This window comes from Phaenicophaeus curvirostris, chromosome 9 (genome assembly GCF_032191515.1).
Source record: "Phaenicophaeus curvirostris isolate KB17595 chromosome 9, BPBGC_Pcur_1.0, whole genome shotgun sequence".
In the NCBI taxonomy this organism is placed as follows: domain Eukaryota; kingdom Metazoa; phylum Chordata; class Aves; order Cuculiformes; family Cuculidae; genus Phaenicophaeus; species Phaenicophaeus curvirostris.
This window is the reverse complement of record NC_091400.1, coordinates 7,315,978-7,333,102: the sequence shown is the minus strand read 5'-3', so window position 1 is coordinate 7,333,102 and position 17,125 is coordinate 7,315,978. Positions and strand designations below refer to the sequence as shown.

Below are 17,125 nucleotides of genomic sequence, written 5' to 3'. Positions count from 1 at the left end.
CTTTCAAAGGGAGAAAACCTTCTTGCCAATGTCCCAGAGAAAACAAAGGTAGAAGCACTGATTGCCATCTTATTCTTCTGATGCGTTCATTCAAGGTCATACTTTCCCGTGGATTCTTTAATATTGGCAAACGTTTATAATAGCGTAATTTCAATAGCAGTCTGTTCAGCCTGGGCATAGATCAATGCAGCATCTATATGCCGCTTTCCAGACCTTGCCTATGTCAGAGTAGTGGCCCTGGTTTTATAAATCTCCTAAATCTAATTAAACCAATGCAAACCTCTCACTGCGTATGCTCCCAAACCAGTTCACTGGTTTAACCAAGTTAAAATTATTCACGGTAGGGTTTAAAGCAGTTCCAATAGAGCCTTTATTAAATATTTGCATCAGTTAAAAACAGAAATCAATGTAGTGGCTTGTCCCTAGAACAGAAAAGCCTATAGCCTCAGACTTTTCCAGATCATTATTTAAGGAGCCACTGATTCCAGTGGGAGTTTGGATGTGCTGAGAGAGGTATGTCTCCACCTTTTCTTGCTCTATTTTTCCCTTTCTTAAAATAGGATGACTCGTTTCTATTGCATCAACATCTAAGAATATTCCTCACAAAGTCCCTTTGCAGTATTTTCTGTTTGGCATTTTCTAACTATTACATCCCACACCCTCCTTTTGGATTTTTTTTTTTGGGGGGGGGGGCTCAGCAGCATCACCATCACTACTGAATTACAAAGCAGAGACTGATTTTGTTGTATACAGCACCTTTCACACCACAGCTACTCTGGAGCGCTCTACAAAGCTGCAAGATAGATACTGGTTGGGCACAATTATATATTCATACTTGGTAGCCATTAGGTGTGCAATCATACTTCCCACAGAGCCTAGGTCATTAAAACCTGTTCTGCTGAGAGGGGGAAACTGTTAGGCAGGACTCTAACTGTATCAGTAGGACTAACAAATGGTTATGGGACCTTTAACACTCTGGAGTCCCTCCTGGAACTCTGCCTCGCTTCCTGGCCAAATCCTTGCAGGAGCTGGGTACCCAAAATACCTAACTCCAAAAAGCTGCCTTCCCATCTTTTCCCACCATGAACTTCCTTCAGCAAGCAGCAAAAACATTTCAAACAATGCAAATCCATTCTCTGTTCACCAAAGCCTACTTGTCTCCTATAATCTCTTATCATTTTACTGTCATCATTTCTTCTCTGCTGAAAGCAGCTGTGTATGAGTCAGAACAATCATTAACTTTTACAACTTCCATACAAATCCACCTACTCATATTAGAAAAGCAGTATTGACATGCAACACAGCCTCGGACCAAATCCTGCTCCTGCCAGGATGCTCTGCGCTTCTGTGGGAAAGTCACATACTGCAGAAGCAAGAACTCATTTAAGAAAGCGCTATTGGAAACCTAACTTTTTTTCCCCAAGAGCAAAGGATGCCACAGAAACAGCAATACATCAATATGACATTTAGTTGAATTTGGCTTTTGCAATACCTTTATCCACTTTTGAAGAAGTTGGCCATTGGTTCAGGACATGCGGGGCCTGATCCAAAGCCCTTCATTATTAATAGAAGCTTTTTTTCCACTGACTTCAATGGATCTTGGACCAAGCCCAAGGAAGACAAGATTTCGCAGCAGTAAGAGTGACACACATTCTCCGCATTCAAAAAAAAACAACAAAACAACACAATACACGGCATTTACGATGTCACTCTGTACAACGTAGTCTTGTTTGGTTTTATACTTTTTAAAATAGGCTCTAGGCTGTTGGATTGATGAACCCAAAGAGTAACTCTGAAGTTGGGAGGAATTATGGGCAGATACAAAATGTCATGGTGAGATATATATTCCTCCATATGTATATATACATATTCCAGTATTTCCCCCCAACTAGAATATAAAGGCATCCTCTACCACAACATTTCTTATACGTTGCTGCAGCCACATTTTAAAGTGTCCCATCACTATAAACTCCTTGAGTAACAGCTACAACATCATCCATGATGAATTAATTTGTATTAATATGGCTATCACACGCATTGTTCTGGAAACCCATTGTTCTGGAGCATTAATAAAAACCTCACCGAGTGAGGTAAGAGGGTACCCCTATATTTAGTTTAAAGAAATTTAAAACAAATACATTAAAACAAAACTGCTAATATCTTTAGTACATCATAATTGGCACAGCCAGCAGAAAGCCAGTTATCTTCTCAGTACGTATTTATAGCATCACCCTTCCCCATTCATTCCGCATTTTCTTAGAGAATCTGCTGTATCCTACATCTGCAATTCATTGACTTTACAATTTACCACATGTTGAGATGGAGAGGTCTCAGCTCCATTTGAATCACTGCACAAATATGCAAGTGATTTATCGTTTTAAAACTGAAGACTGCAGAAGAACGACTCCACTTTTCCTGAACATTACTCCTTCTGGCAGACCATGAACAATTACAGCGCGTACTAATTAAGCTCTGTAAATGTGCTGTGCCCTGCTAATGCCTACCAGGCCTCAAATTTAGTTGCATGAAGCCAAACTTCAGCCAGCGACTTAACTCATTCAGCACTGCCCGGTTGCCTAAGCATGACCCCACGAAGAATAAGGGTCGAGGGTTTAACCGACCTAAAACAAAGGCGCGAGACTGAACAGATTTTGCCGGAAAGAATCTGAGGGGGGAGATGCTGGAGGGAGGGAGTGGGAAGTGTCCTGGGAACCAGAGGAACATCCTTGTTGATAACCTGTTAAAAAGGTACAATACCACACCAGCTTTGCAGCGCGGTGCTGAGGGATTCGGATCTGTCCCCAGGGGCTAATAAGTCACAGTGCTCCATTGATTAGGGAAATCCATAAAACCTTCAACAAAACTGTACAGCTATTTGTGGAAGGGCCAAATTGACAGCCCCCTCATTTTTTTTATTTTTTTTTTTAAGTCAGGGTTTACATGGCTTGTAGAAGAAAAACATATGGGCTAAGGAGAGCAGCTTTCCACCACACACAGAATCCTGCCTTTTTCCTAAATTAGTCTCTGAGCACAACAGTAACCTACAGGGAACCCGAAATCAACTGCTGGAGAAATTAAAGCTAAAAGTAATACCTAGGCACATTTGAGTAATCGCATTATCTTGTTCAAACACACACACACCCCCAGCACAGACAAGACAGCAGCCCTTCAAATCTGACTGTCCACTCGAGGAAAGCGTGTTTAATGGGGAGCGAGCTGAGAATAACGAGCTTTGCTGAGTGAAGCAGTGTTTCTCCTCAGGCCCCAGACTTCTCTGACACTTAAGAGTCAATCCCCAGATCCCAAGCTTCCCCTCCAACCATCCGTTCCAATACTGGCGTTTCCCACCCCCTCTAGTTTCTACAATTTCTCCTCCTGCTCCAACACCCCTCCTTTGTCCTTCAATTCCTCTCCAGTGGTCTCCATTCTCCCCCTGCCTCCCCCCCACTTACCCCTTCCCAAAACAGAACCCCAGCACATCCCTTCACGCTGGCCTATGTGTCCATCCCAGATGGTCCCTTCCAGCAGGACACAGAGCTTCTCCCCTAAATCACCTTAATTCATTCAGCGCATGTTTTCCTTTAACGTGGGCTTGTGCTGCTTTTTTAAGAGGCCCCGTTTTATACGCACAAAACAGCCGAATACATGCATTTCCAAGCATCCACCTTTTGCATAAAACCTGATGCAATCTTTTTTTTCCTCCCCTGGCTCAGCGGTATGTGAGAAAATTAAAGGACATTTCCAGGTGTCATCTGTCTTTAAATGTTTGCTTGTGTCGGTATCTAGGAAATGCTGCACAATACTGCGGAGACCTCTGTAAAGGACACGAGAGGGGCTAAACTTCTTCCCTCCTTTAGCCTGGCTACATCACCCACAGCCCAATCTCCACAGCACCACAAGCGTTAATTATAAACTTCGGAGCCAATGTGAATAAGGAAAAAAAAAAAAGGGCAAACATAAAGCAGCAGTTGGGAGGAGGAGCAGAAATATCCTTTGCTTTTGGGTGGGGAGAGAGAGGATTTCCATATCTGCCCCCCACCCCCAGCACCACACTCCATCTCTCATTGCTTATAATTAGTGAAAGAAATTTGACCCACTGCCAGTGTCTGTGGACCTTGGATATTATAAGGCCAGCGTGGCGTCAAATATCTTAACATTCATAAGTGTTATAGGCTGTAAATAAACCCCGTGGATTTATGACCCTGCAGTGCTTGCCAGCAAACGACTGTGGCACATTTCTTTCAGCAGACCTGTCGAGGTGCAAGTTTGCCTTTGGTTGTAAAATTAACCATTTCCTTCACAAATGTGCCCAATTAGAAGTCAAAGTTTTAAGGCTTACTTACATATTTGCCAGGAGGCAGTACTGAGGAGATGTGGGGGGGAACAGAGCTTTAAACCTCCCCCTAAACCTCACACACACACACACACCCCCCTCAAAGCAAAACTTCTCACAACAGCCCCAGTGTGGGAGCAAAGTGTCTGATTTCACCAAAAAAACTTGAGAAAACCCTCGTAACTGACAAACCAAGAGCTTTTTTACATTGATATGACCCTCATTTTTGGCTGCTTGGAGGCTGGGGGGAGCAGGCGTCTCCCCCCAGGCTGTGCCTGGAGAAGGATCTCCTCCCTTCCCCCAGGATAATGTCATCTGCTTCCTGTGTAGGAGAGCATTTGCTAAATCCAGGTTGTCTCATGCTTAACTGCCAATAATCCAACTTCCACATAACTCCCAGACAGCTGGGAAAAGGTCCTCAGAGTTTTTAGTCATGGTACAGAAACACACGTCCACACAAAAAATCTGCAGCTGTCCTTTTTCTCTACACTGCATTTTTTATCTGATTTTGGGGCCCAGTCATGAAAGTCTGACAAATTTAAAACAGTTCTACCTACATTCTGGTTTACAAGCTCCAAGCAAAGCTGCAACATGCTCCTTCCCCCCCACCACCATCTCCAACTGACAAATCAGCACATATTTGCTTGAACAAAAAACGAAGAGGAAGGAGGAAAAAACACCCCACTCAACATCATCACTCCATGTATGAATGCATTCAAAAAAACTGGAAAGGCATCTACTATTTTTTATTTTTCCAACACAGATCAGCCACTGGTGCACCTATTAAAATTGTTCGATTTCCAAAGCAAATATTATTTTTAATGAAGTGCAGTCCTGCAATTATCCTGTACATTCAAGTAACAGTGCTGCATTATATTGTTTTGCAAGGTCACAGAAACATGAAACTTTAACTAATTTTCATAGCCCCCTAAAGAGAAGCTGATTGACTGAGCAATGCAGCATTTGCTCCAGAATGAAATCTTATCGGGGGGAGGGAGGGGGGGAGAATTAAAAATAAATCAGCTTCTTTACCGAAAATAAGTTAACAAACGCTGCCTGTTTGCCATTGTATCCCAGCTATGCTAATGCTATAGCAGAGTGATTCAGCAATCTACCTAATTAAGCATGAGGAAAGTTTCTTTATGGAGGTCCCATTTGATTTACGCCACAGGATCATCGGTTCTTATTTAATAGCTTGTTTTTACACAAGTCCAGAAACTTTATTAAAAGCATGTCCGTTCTTTTTTTTTTCTAATAAAAGAAAGGAAGCGAATAATTCACTCTCCGTTGAATAGCAATGTATCATAAAGTACACAAGTGCTGACACACTCAGTTGTATCTACATTATTAAACTCGTTAGTGGACGTTAATTCTCTAATCCATACTGCAGACATTAAACCTCGACCATAAAGATTAGCAAAGAATTAATATTGTCACATCGAGACTGAAACCTTAACATGCCAGCCATAAATATTTCTGAAGGAGATGAAAAACAATTAGCATAAATACCAAAGAAGGGCAAGAACACCTGTTCTTTTTCAGTGCGATAAGCATTTTATTGTTCTCTATTTAAAATGTAATGACCTGTGTAATTACAGTAATATTACATTGTATTGCAAGGGCTTGGAATGTCACACTTTGAAAAGTGTTGTCAAAACAATTGGAGGGAGGGGGAAAAAAAAGGGGACCACCATTAACCCTTCACACCCCGGGGTCTACAGCTTTTGTATTAGGAAGGATTATGTTGTTTGATTCAGTAGATAAAGGAAAACATCCATTTTTCAAGTCAATTAAAGAAAAAAGTTTCTTCCTGAACATCAAATCTAGGCGAGGAAGCTACTCTCCACCACAGCTATTCCAAACTTCCAAACTTCAGGGCCAAACGTTAAACTTACTCCTCCAGTCTCACCAAGCAAGCAATAATTTAGGCCAAAGGAAGATGAAACAACACTAGTAAAAATAAGAACATCTGCCAGCAGGGTTTTCTCAAATCACAGCGCATCTATTTGCTCACCAAAAGCATTAACCGAGCTCTAAATTTAGGCTAAAAATTAAGTACATCACTTCTTCATTTTCCAGCTTTGAAAGGAAAACATTCTCCTTAATTATCCCTACCAGGCAGCTATCCCAGTCCCTCTGCAAGCCTAGGTATGGAACTGGCACTCTCAGATGCGTTACTTCATTACTATTTGACTAGACCTCTGCTTAAAATACACATCTTGTCTTAAAAGTATTCTATCAAAAGCAAGATGAACATGAAAAAAAATCTTCCGACTTTTAAAAATAAAATTACTCCCATGAAGCTTTATAAAGAGTTCGTAGTATTTAAAGCATTATTCTGGAGATAAGATATTTTTCATCATAAGCAGATTTTATGATACTTCATAATTTTTCACATTCCTGAAGCAGCAAAGCAGAAATTGCTGCCTACCAGTTTACTCTTGAATAGTCAATTACAGGTATATTTACAAAACACGAGAATCTGCTACAATCCCAAATAAACAAAAAGAAAAAACATCCAGGGGGAAAAAAAGAAAACAATAAAAAAACCACACCCACAGACCTTTAAGACCCTATAACAGCAAAAGGAAAGGAAAAGCAATTTTGGTAAGGCTCTGCATCACTTCTTTACCTCGCATGCTCTAAAATTCAACAAATATGGCTTCAGGAAATGCTACATAAATAAAAATAAAATCCATAATTATGCAGAATCATCTACACCTTTTCAACCTGTATTGCAAAAAATAAACAAACAGGAGAGAAAGATCTCCTGGAACTGAAAGCTGGTAACAGCAGAGAACTAGAATCCACCTAAAACCAGTGTGTGACAGACAGCAGCTATCCCGCTGAATCTTTATAATAGTCTGCTCTCAGGCCTAAATAAACAACTTCAATTTTTCCTGGCTATAATTAAGTGGCAGGCAAACAAACAAGCATGCGGAATGTGAAAGAATAAGGTTAAGAAGACAGAAGAAGGATGCTGGAGCTGGGATGTGGAAATAAGAAAATTGAGTGTGGAAATATCCTTTCAGAATCCATCTGATAACACAAGCAGGCCACCTGCTAAACCAACAATAAAACAACCTGTACGCTTTTGTACAGTGCGTTTAATTCACACAATCCAAACATTCCTATGGAGGCCTCTTCTAACTGGGGGGGAGCAAGGGCAGGGAGAACACTTCCAGGAAAGCTGAAGGATCCTATGCGGAGGGGGAAAAAGGATCTGGAATAAAGGGAATGAAGGAAAAATAAAGAACTGGAGCTGTTGCAAGTAAAAATGTTTAAAGGGAAAAAAAGCAGCGGAGGTGTGCGTCCTATTAGCCTGCACTTGGAATGCATTTAAGGTAAGAAGGGAGGGAGGGATGGAAAAAGGAAGGAATTTGTAACCATTTGTAACAAAATGATTTGTAACAAAGATTGTTTCGCCATCTGGATCGTGGCGCTCGCAGAATTTGGAATTTATCCCCGTCATTCGTACGCACGGGGGTGACCCCAAAGGGAGAACATAATGCATCCATCCCCTGAATTCCCCTCCCAGTCATTCCAATTGCAAACCGCAGTCACCCCGGTGCCACCGTCCCAGAAATCGCCTCCTCGCAAGTTACAAGCCACCAAAACAACCCCCTGCCCCAGCACGAAACCTCTGCAAAGTCAGAAAAACCTCCCCCTTCCACCCCTGCCTCCGCTAATCCGCGCCTGCCCGACGTTCGATGAAGTGAAAACAAGCCTGACCCGATGTTTAATATTTTAATGCTTTACAACACTTGTAGATCTGATACACTGGAGTTGTCCAAGCCCTCAGTCATTAGGACGGCTCCAACATCTCCCAAACAGTGGATCTATTATTGTAAATCGCTATCTCGTGTTACCACAAGGAAGAAGGAAAAAAAAAAAAAAAAAAGCGTATAAACACACAAGGTGATGGTGGGAACGCTTCAGATGTAGAAACACCCAGAAGAAACCCATCGGTAGGAACACTCAGGGTTTTGTACTCCCAGTGGCTTTCACCGTTTTAGCTCAAAATTTGGAAAAACTCTTTAAAAAAAGGAAAGGAAAGGTGACACTTGAGAAACCTGATGTCAGAGCGGAGCAGGGTGAGCGGGGAAACAGCTGGGGCTGCAAACCCCCCAGCAGCCCCCCAAGTGCCCTGGGATTTGGGCTAAAACTTGCTCTGCCTCCCTCACCAGCGATGCAGCCCCCACCACTGACCCCGGGGGGGCAAAAAAACTCTAAAAACAGGGGAAAAAAAAAAACCACACAACAAAAGAATACTTCCTTTCAAAAAAAAAAAAAAAGAGTTTTTTCGGCCAGCGTACTTCCAAGAGGAATTTCGCTCGACTTGTTGGATTATTTGTTGTTGTTCTTAGAGCTAAGCGAGGCGACCCCAGTTTTTCTCGGCTTTGCTGCATCCCTCGGGCTTTTCCATCCCCCCCTTTTCCCCCCCCTCGCAGCACCGCGAGCCACACGCCAACCCCGAGGAGCCCTTCCCGAGAGAAGGGAAGGAGAGAAGAGGCCCCACCGGCACCGGGAGCCGCGTCCCAGCCCGGGCGGGCGGCGCTGAGACCGGACGCAACTCACGACCGGGAGGGGGAACGTGTGTCCCCCCAGCGCAAAGCAGCGATCCCGCAGGGCGGCCGAGGGCACGAGAGGGTTAAGGGGGAAGGAAAAGGGAGGGGGGAGCCGGCCCAGCCGCCACGGGGGAGGGCAGGAGGCGACGGGTCACCATGGAAAACGAGGAGTTTGGAGGGAGCGGGTCCCAGCCGGGAGGAAAAGAACCTTCCCCTCCCCGGCGATGGGGGGAAAGGAGGAAAAAAAGGGAGAAATGAGGAGAGAAAAAAGGGGGAAAGAGGTAGGAAGGGGGAGGGAAGAGGGGAAAGAAAAAGGGGGGGAAGACAAAAAGAGGGGAGGAAACGGGGGAAAGGAAGAGAAAAAGAGGGCAGGAAGGGGGGGAAGGAAGAGAAAGAGAGGGGAAGGAAAAGGAGAGGAAAGGAAAAGAAAAAGAGGAGAAAGAAATGGAGGGGAAACGAAGAGAAAAAGAGGGGAGGAAGAGGGGGAAGGAAGAGAAAAAGAGGGGAGGAAGGGGAAAAGGAAGAGAAAAAGAGGAGAAGGAAAAGGGGGGGAGGAAAAGAAAAAGATGGGAAGGAAAAGGAGGAGGAAAAAGGGGAAGAAGGGAGAAAGAGGGAAAGAAAACTAAAAGCAAGCAGCTACTTGGGTTTTTATGTTTCTAGTTTTGCTCTGAGGCTGGATTAGGTCTTGTTTAGATTCTGTTTGGGCTTTTTTTCTCCTTTTTTTTTCTCCTTTTTTTTTCCTCCCCACCCCCCCGCAGGGCAGGTTCCGAGGGCTCCAAAACTGTCCACAAAAGTGAAAGTAAAAAAAAAAAAAAAAGACAAGAAAGAAAACAAAAAGTAAAGAAAGGGGGAAATAATAATAATAAACAATAATAATAATACTAAAAGAAAGAAACATGGCGAAGTGTAAACAAACCCCGGAGTTGGGAAAGTTTTTGCGGCGCGGGGGAGGGGGCGGCGGGGGGGGGATGGGGGGCAAGGAAAGGAGGGGTGCAAAAAAAAAAAAAAAAAATGCACTTACCGTTCTCGCCGTCGGAGAGAGCGATCCATTGGGCAGATACGGGCTGCTGAGGTCGGGGATCATTATAAAGGGATAACCCGGGTATGGTGGGCCCTTAAACAACCCTCCATCTTGCCTCTTCGCAGCTAACATGGCGGGGTAGACACGAGCAAGGAAAAGAAGGGGGGAAAGAAGGGGAAAAAGGGGGTAGGGAGGGGGAGGAAAACTTTTTTTAGCCGAGTGAACCCCAAAAAAAAAAAAAAAGGGGGGGGGAGGCGGGCGGCCCGCCGGAGGGGCCGCCGCGGTGCGGGGCGGGCGGTGCTGCTGCCATCCGTACTCACCTTCCTCTAAACTTTCCCGGGATTTATCTCTGAAAGTTTCGGAGCGAGGAGGGGGTCGCCGCTCCGCCTGGGAAAAAGCCGGGGGTGCGGGCGGGGGGGGCGGTTTATGGGGGTCGGGAAGGGGCGATGGGGTTGGAGGAGGAGGAGGAGGGAGAGAAGGGGTGGAAAAAGTCGGGGGGGAAAGGGAAAAGGTGCGGGGAGAAGGAGAAAGAAGAAAACAAGAAGGCATCGTTACAAGTTGGAGCCGCCGTGGGAAGTTGGGCGCCCGTGGGAACGGGACCCGCACCCAGCGCGCCCCCCGCCCGCCCCGCAGGGGGGTTCTTTCCCCCCGTACCTCCGAGTCCGAGGAGCTGTTTTGATTCGTTTCTGATTCATTGACGAGAGACGACTTGACATCGGCTAAATCCCGCTCGGCCGAGGAGTTCTCCGAGATCTTCTCCTCCTGCTCCCCTTCGTCTTTGAAAGAGATCAGTTCATCGTTGGCGCCCAGGTCGTCCCCTCCACCGCCGTTCAGCTGCGGCATTTTCCTCCTGGCTCACCCCACCAGCAGCAATTTTGCAAAAAGGGGAAGGGGAGCACACGAAAAAAAAAAAGGGGAAAAAAAAATAGGGGAGTGGGAGGAAAAAAAAAAAATAAGAGGGGGAGGAGGGGGGGGAAAGTTTGCACCAAAAAAAGAAGAGTCCAAGGTGAAAGTTTCTTTTTTTTTCCGCTTCTCTTTCCTCCTGGGGAGGGGAAAAAGAGGGAGGAGGAGGGGAGGGAGACGTCTCTTCTTTGCTCCTTTTTGCACCAGTGACTTTAGGCTTCTTCCTTTCCTTCTTCGGGATTTTCTCTTTTTCTTTCTTCCCGGGAGCTGCTCGGCGTGCACTGCGCGCACACGCGCCCGCGGAAAAATTAATAATAATAATATAAAAAAAAAAATAAAAGAGACGGGGGGGAGGGAGGGGAGGGGGGAACGGAGGGGAGGGGGGGGGTGAAAAAAAAATAATGCAACAAACCAGCCCAAGAAGTCAGCTGTGACGGGGGGGGCAGCCGCCGCGGATATTGGGAGCCTGTGCCGCTCGGGTTTGAGTGAGTTGAAGTTGGACTGAGAGCTTTTCAGTTCAAAGGCGGCGCTGATTGACAGATAGAAAAAGGGGGGATCGAAATCCGGAGGAACGGAGAAGTCTGGGATCCGGGATTATTGACAGGGAGCGAGAAACACACCAGGCACTTAATGAGATGCAGGAGGGGGCGGGGGCTCCGCGCTGACGTCTGCATAAATAAACAGGTCTGGGGCGCGGGAGGGGGCGGAGGAGGAGGAGGAGGGTGGGGGAAGTAGCAAACTAACAATGATCCTTTTTGGCATGGGAGCGGGAGGGCGAGGGGAGGGGAGAGGGCGGCAGGGGAGGAGGGGGGGGCGGGACACAAAGAGGAGGGGGGGGAAATTAATTAATTTTTTTTTTTTTTTTCAATTGGGCGCTGTATCCCAGAGCTGCCGGACGAGGGGAAAAGCGAGCGAGTGCCCCTGCCTCCGCTGGTTGGGGAAGCACGAACTTTTCCATACGGAGCATTAAAAAAGCGTCTCATCTCCGTGCGGTCCGGATTCTCCCGAAGGATGCGTGTCCTTCTTATTTGTGTCCATGTGCCTACAAGGGGGGGTTAAACCGTTAGCATTTGTCTTGCCACTCGTTGGAGAGAAGAAACTCCAATCGTAATAAACACTATAATATCGTAAAAGCCTTTTTTTTTATTTTTTTAAGCAGCACTTGCTGCTTGCATTTATTATGGTTGTAACACGCAGGATGAAAATGTGCGAGATCACTCGCTGAAGATCAGATATTTCCAAATTATCTTATAGAAAGGCATAATTTTTTTTTTTTTTTGGTCCTTGATGTAAAAAAAAAAAAAAAAAAAAAAAAGAGGAAAAGGAATGTGACTGCTAAGAAGTTAATTAGCATGGCAGGACGGAGAATCAAGGACTCCCAGACTTCAGAAGTGAAAAGTTGTGGTGGTGGCGTAAACATCGCGCTGGGGAGAAATCAAAGGGAAAGCGGGTGGGTTCGGGTGCGGAGGGGGCTGAGGGATGGGGGGAACCTGGGGTCCAGGCCGGGACCCCCCGGCTGGGGGGCAGCGGAGCCCCCAGGCTCCCTCCGGGCTGTGGGGCTGGAGCTTTGGGGCTTTGGGGAGGGACTGGTGCCTGCCCGGCACCAAAATAGGGAGCAGAATAATGCAGCTGCAAGAAAAAAGCATCTGTTCCCCGAATATAACGTGGTGAGGGGAAGGGGGGAAACAAATTGATCTTCCAGCAGTGACAAATTGTAACAATGAACGAGTCAATTGGAAACTTTAACATGGGCAAGGAACAAAAGGGGGAGGGGGGAGACACACAGAGACAGTAATTTCAATGGGAATTAGTAAACTGCCTAATGGAAATGGTGTTGGAAAGCAAGGGATGGGCTGTACTAAATAATCCAAACATTCCTCCAGAAATCTAACCTGCTGCTCGCACTAAGGGCCGTTCAGCACATAGGGTTTCCAAAACAAAGCCAATTTGTCATGCAATATTTAGAGAGTTTGGGGGTTTCAGCTAAACTGTCTTCTTTAGAAAGAATAATAAAAATAATAACACAGAGATCGACGGGGCTAACATGAATTCTCAGGCATTAAAAAGTTCACACAGAAATTTGCATACTAAAGGGAAAGATGCAGACAAAATAGAAATAAAAAAATCACTGCAACTTACAACTTTAATATTAATCAGTAAAGCAGAAGCAGAGTGAAAGGAACCATGAAAAGAAGTAAAACAAATGTGTACATTTAATCAGACAGGATTGCATAGGACACAAAGAACAGGGCTAATTAGTCTCAGCAGGTAGGGACTAACCTTCAGACTTCATAAATAAATAAGTCTGTGAACAATGTCTAAGTGGGAATATGGAGACAGAAAAGGGATTATTTCAAGACACCAAGTGAAAACATGAAGAATGAAATACTTCACTGTTAACTCAATGTACAAATGCATTGAACAGTTTCTTTTTCCACTGGTCTTTTGACTAACTTGCATTTTACTATCAGAGATTTTACTGAACAACCGTCTGTGGGCACGCACACTCCCCATCTGCCCCCGACTGTGTACTTTCAGTCTTTGCTAACCAGTGCCTTGCAGAGTGACACCTTAACAAATATTCTCCATTTTTGTTTGCCTTTTGATTTTTAAAATGCCTTTATATCACTGAACAATATGAGATTAGAAATACAAATGTGACAGACTCCTGTTTACTTTTCAGGGCCATGTGTTATAATTTGATCCAAATGAACAAAAACAGTTGCACAGTTTTGTTTTGTTTTTCAAAGATCTTTTTTCAATCTGCTGTGGTTTGTTTTGTTTTTTTTAACATGAGTACACTTTTGCTTCATTCCCAATGAGTTCTTCGCTCCTTATTAAGCATCATCAAAAGTTGGTGTTCTAGACAGGCCCAGTCCTTGCCAAAAGGTGGTTGTGGAAGAGACTGATTCTGCAGAGCCTCAGACCTGTGGGTAAGGTTTCTGGCAGACTATTTGTGAGGTGTCCACACATCTGGACTGCTCATGTGAGCAACATTGCTCACGTGGGTAAATGTCATAGAATCATAGAACGGTTTGGGTTGGAAGGGGCCTTAAAGTCCAGTTCTAACCCCTCGGCCAACACCTTCCACTGGATTAGGTTGCTGAAAGCCTCATCCAGACTTGTTCTGAACACCTCCAGGGATGGGACGTGTTCATATTGATAGAAGAGAGCTTGGTATTGATCACATTAATGCTAGTTTGGTTCTGGTGGCTTCAGCTGGAAGGCCGAGGGGCTGTGCCCCTGCTGTGGAGTGTTTGCACAGCTGAAATTTTGCTACCAGAGTGGACTCGGAGAAGACCCACGAAGGGCGGGGAAACTGCTTTCTAGCTTTCATGGCAGCATCAAGTTCTTCCCATTGTGAACTTCTAGGGGTCAGGTTTTGAACTACAGCTCATAGCTAGCTTGGTTTTGAAGTCCAGGTATTGTTGATGATTACTAAACCAACAAGGTTTGATTGAGGTAGTGCAAGTCACTTAGGACAGCTGATACATCTATCTTATTTGTACCATTTTCCTGCATGTAACAGTGCTAGTTTCATGCTCTGGCAAGTGAGAACTCTCCAGGGGTCAATAGCACCTGTTGAGTAGTGGGTTCTCAGGTGGTACATTAGATTTTAAAAAGGGATAGTGTTTAACAATGAAAGCAACACAATATTTGGAAAAAAAAAAGTCAAGCTAATCCACTGCATGAAATGTGATTTATTGCTTGGCTTCTCGATTTTAAGTAACAGCTGGCAAGACAAAGCCAGGTGCTCCACCTTCAGTCTTAGAGAGAGCTGTTGGCTTTCTTGGCAAAGGTCACCTCCAGCATAGATGAAGAAGTGGGAGTGCCTCTCTCCAAGTTTTGGTAACCCTCACAACTCCATACAATGTACCAAATGCCAAACGATGTGGTTTGGTTACCAACAGTGGTGTCACTGTTTTATATTTGGCACAACATTTTGGTCCTGAGAATCCTGAAGAGTTTCATGAACAGCAACGGTGAAAAAGCATGTGAGGTTTGCCTGCCAGCTCACATTGCGGTGAACTGGAGAGGGAAGAGGTTGACCAGGGGCAGCCAAGGAAATTTATTGTTTTATGAAAAATGCTTTGGAATCTTTAATGTCTCACCAGATTCCCAAGTCTATATTGGAGAAATATGGTCTGCTAACTGCCAGCTGGATCTCCTGGCTGATGTTTACATATCTGGGCTGAGTCATTCATTTTCATGGTCTTCTCCAAAAGATCCCAATGTAGGTTGCAATGTGTGAAATTGAAGTTATTTATTTTGGAAAGATAAAAGGATTTTGGTTGACCAGGCTGGGATTTGAGTCTACAGCTCAAAGGAGTACGTATGTTTACAAATAATCTTGGATCATTAAATCGTCTCTGAATGTCAAAAAATATTTCAATATTGAAAAGATTCCAATAACATGAAACAAACACGTCTGCCTAGTGCCTTACCACTACTGGCTTTTCCAGAGTTAGCAAAGAGAGGTATTTTTTCTAGGGCAGACAAGATAAGAGCATGAAAACACAGAAACCATGGCTCCTTTCTGCAGTCATTTTCATTGACCAAAACACACACATGTGAAAATTCAAGGAAGTCATCAAATGCAGAAATATTGACAAACACACACATCATGGTGCTACTGCTAGATTTCTTTGTGGCTTTAGATTTTTCATGTGGCGACCAGGCCACGGTGTGCTGTTTCACCGATAGGTTTGAGCTTTCTAGCCCCACTTGTGGGGAACTGTTGGAAAATGAGGTACCAAAAAACCCTTATACATTGTTTGTTTTCAACCTCGTAACGCAGCCTAACATCTTTCAGTTCTACTGCTTCCCAAGTCGTGGCTGTGGCTCAGTAGGGACATACTTCTCTTTTAGCACCTAAACCACAGCTATACCTCTTGCTTTTGTTAGAGATAATTCTGTCTAATAATAAAATGGTTAATGGGTAGAAATATGCGTTCATGCAGGGATTATTCACACTTTATCATGAGGTGATACCAAGCACTATAGGAGTGAATGACAAGAAATAGGCTGTTGAAATACAGAGCCCTCCATAAATATCCCATTTTTATTGACAACGTGTCTTTTAACCCTAATAGTAATGGAAGAAATCCAATAAATGAAACATTTACTGCATAACTTGCCTTATTTTCGGGTGGTGTCTGATTCCTTTCTAGCTGTCTCTAGAAGATGTTTTTAGCCTAATTTGCTCCCTAGAAATTTCACTCACTGGAGTTATACATCTATGACGTTTTATTGCCTGAAGCCAAGTCTGAATAAGAACTTTCTTAAGATATACTTATCCTAATGCCAGTCTACAAAAACTGGGCTGCTTTAGTTTGATTTATTTGTGCAACAGAGATATATGCTCACCCATAAAGCTGGCCATTGCCTCAGACTGGATTTAGTATTCCAAACAGAAACAAATAAATAAAACCAGCAAGTTTAGTCATGTTTAGTTATAGACACTTTTAAACTAATCACTCTTAGATTTGTATTTATGTGTCCCTTTTCCAAACCAACCAAAACAGTTGTCCTTTACAGTTACAAAATACTGCAGGAAAGGACTTGAGTGGAGGTGTCTGTACGTATGTTCTCACGGGCAAATATCAAACACTAGCCAGATGCAGTATGTTTCTGTTGTCTAAGGAATACAAGATGGCATTTCAAGAGCTGGAGCACAAAGGTCACTGGCTGAGGTTGCAGACCACTGTCTCCCTGGTTCCCTGTGCTCTCCTACCTGTTGCCTTTGGCACCTACTTGGGCAGTTAGTGCTGTGGAGCAAGGACCCTCATTTTACTCAGTGGTTTTGCTGGGATACTGGCCCCTAAACAGAGTTTATGGACAATGTGGCGATTCAGATAATACATTTATAATAATCTGGCTTGCATTAATGCAGCTTCAGTGAAGGTGGTCTTGTAGGTGAGCTGTGGCTAAGAGCAGATGGTGGTGAGCAACAAACCTAGCAAGGTTTAAGCCACAAACATTCTCTTAGCCAAAAGTGATTGCCCTTTCAACTGACACAGTAATTAGCTGCGTATGTATTTGTAGTCTGTTGCAATATGAGGTAAAAGGGATTAGTTTTGCAATGGTTTAGGAACATGAACATGTGCCAGCTGCATTCCAGCTGCAGGGGTTCTGGCTGATGGATGGCAATAGCCAGCACAGGGGTAGTAACTTCTTAAAACAATCAAGTTCAACAACACAGGGTTATCTGATCATATCATACAATCACAGAATCGCTCATCTCGGAAGGGATGTGAAGAGATCTCTAGTCCAGCCTCCCACTCAAAGCAGGTTAAACTC

At 44.2% G+C, this 17,125-nt stretch overlaps 1 protein-coding gene across 26 annotated transcripts in view; it reads right to left on the bottom strand.

Moving 5' to 3' along the window:
• TCF7L2 (transcription factor 7 like 2) overlaps positions 1-11,424 on the bottom strand; it is a 180,770-nt gene extending 169,346 nt beyond the window's left edge. For 25 of the 26 annotated variants that reach the window (XM_069863273.1, XM_069863262.1, XM_069863268.1 and 22 more), the window contains exons 1-4: positions 11,238-11,424; positions 10,577-11,106; positions 10,243-10,309; positions 9,923-10,047 (exon numbers count right to left, since the gene is read on the bottom strand). In XM_069863273.1, the coding sequence (XP_069719374.1) occupies positions 9,923-10,047; positions 10,243-10,309; positions 10,577-10,765 (381 nt within the window). In that variant the 5' untranslated portion in view covers positions 10,766-11,106; positions 11,238-11,424. The remainder of the gene's footprint in view (positions 1-9,922; positions 10,048-10,242; positions 10,310-10,576; positions 11,107-11,237) is intronic. The other variant, XM_069863263.1, reaches the window with a different exon arrangement.
• Positions 11,425-17,125: the final 5,701 nt, after the last annotated feature.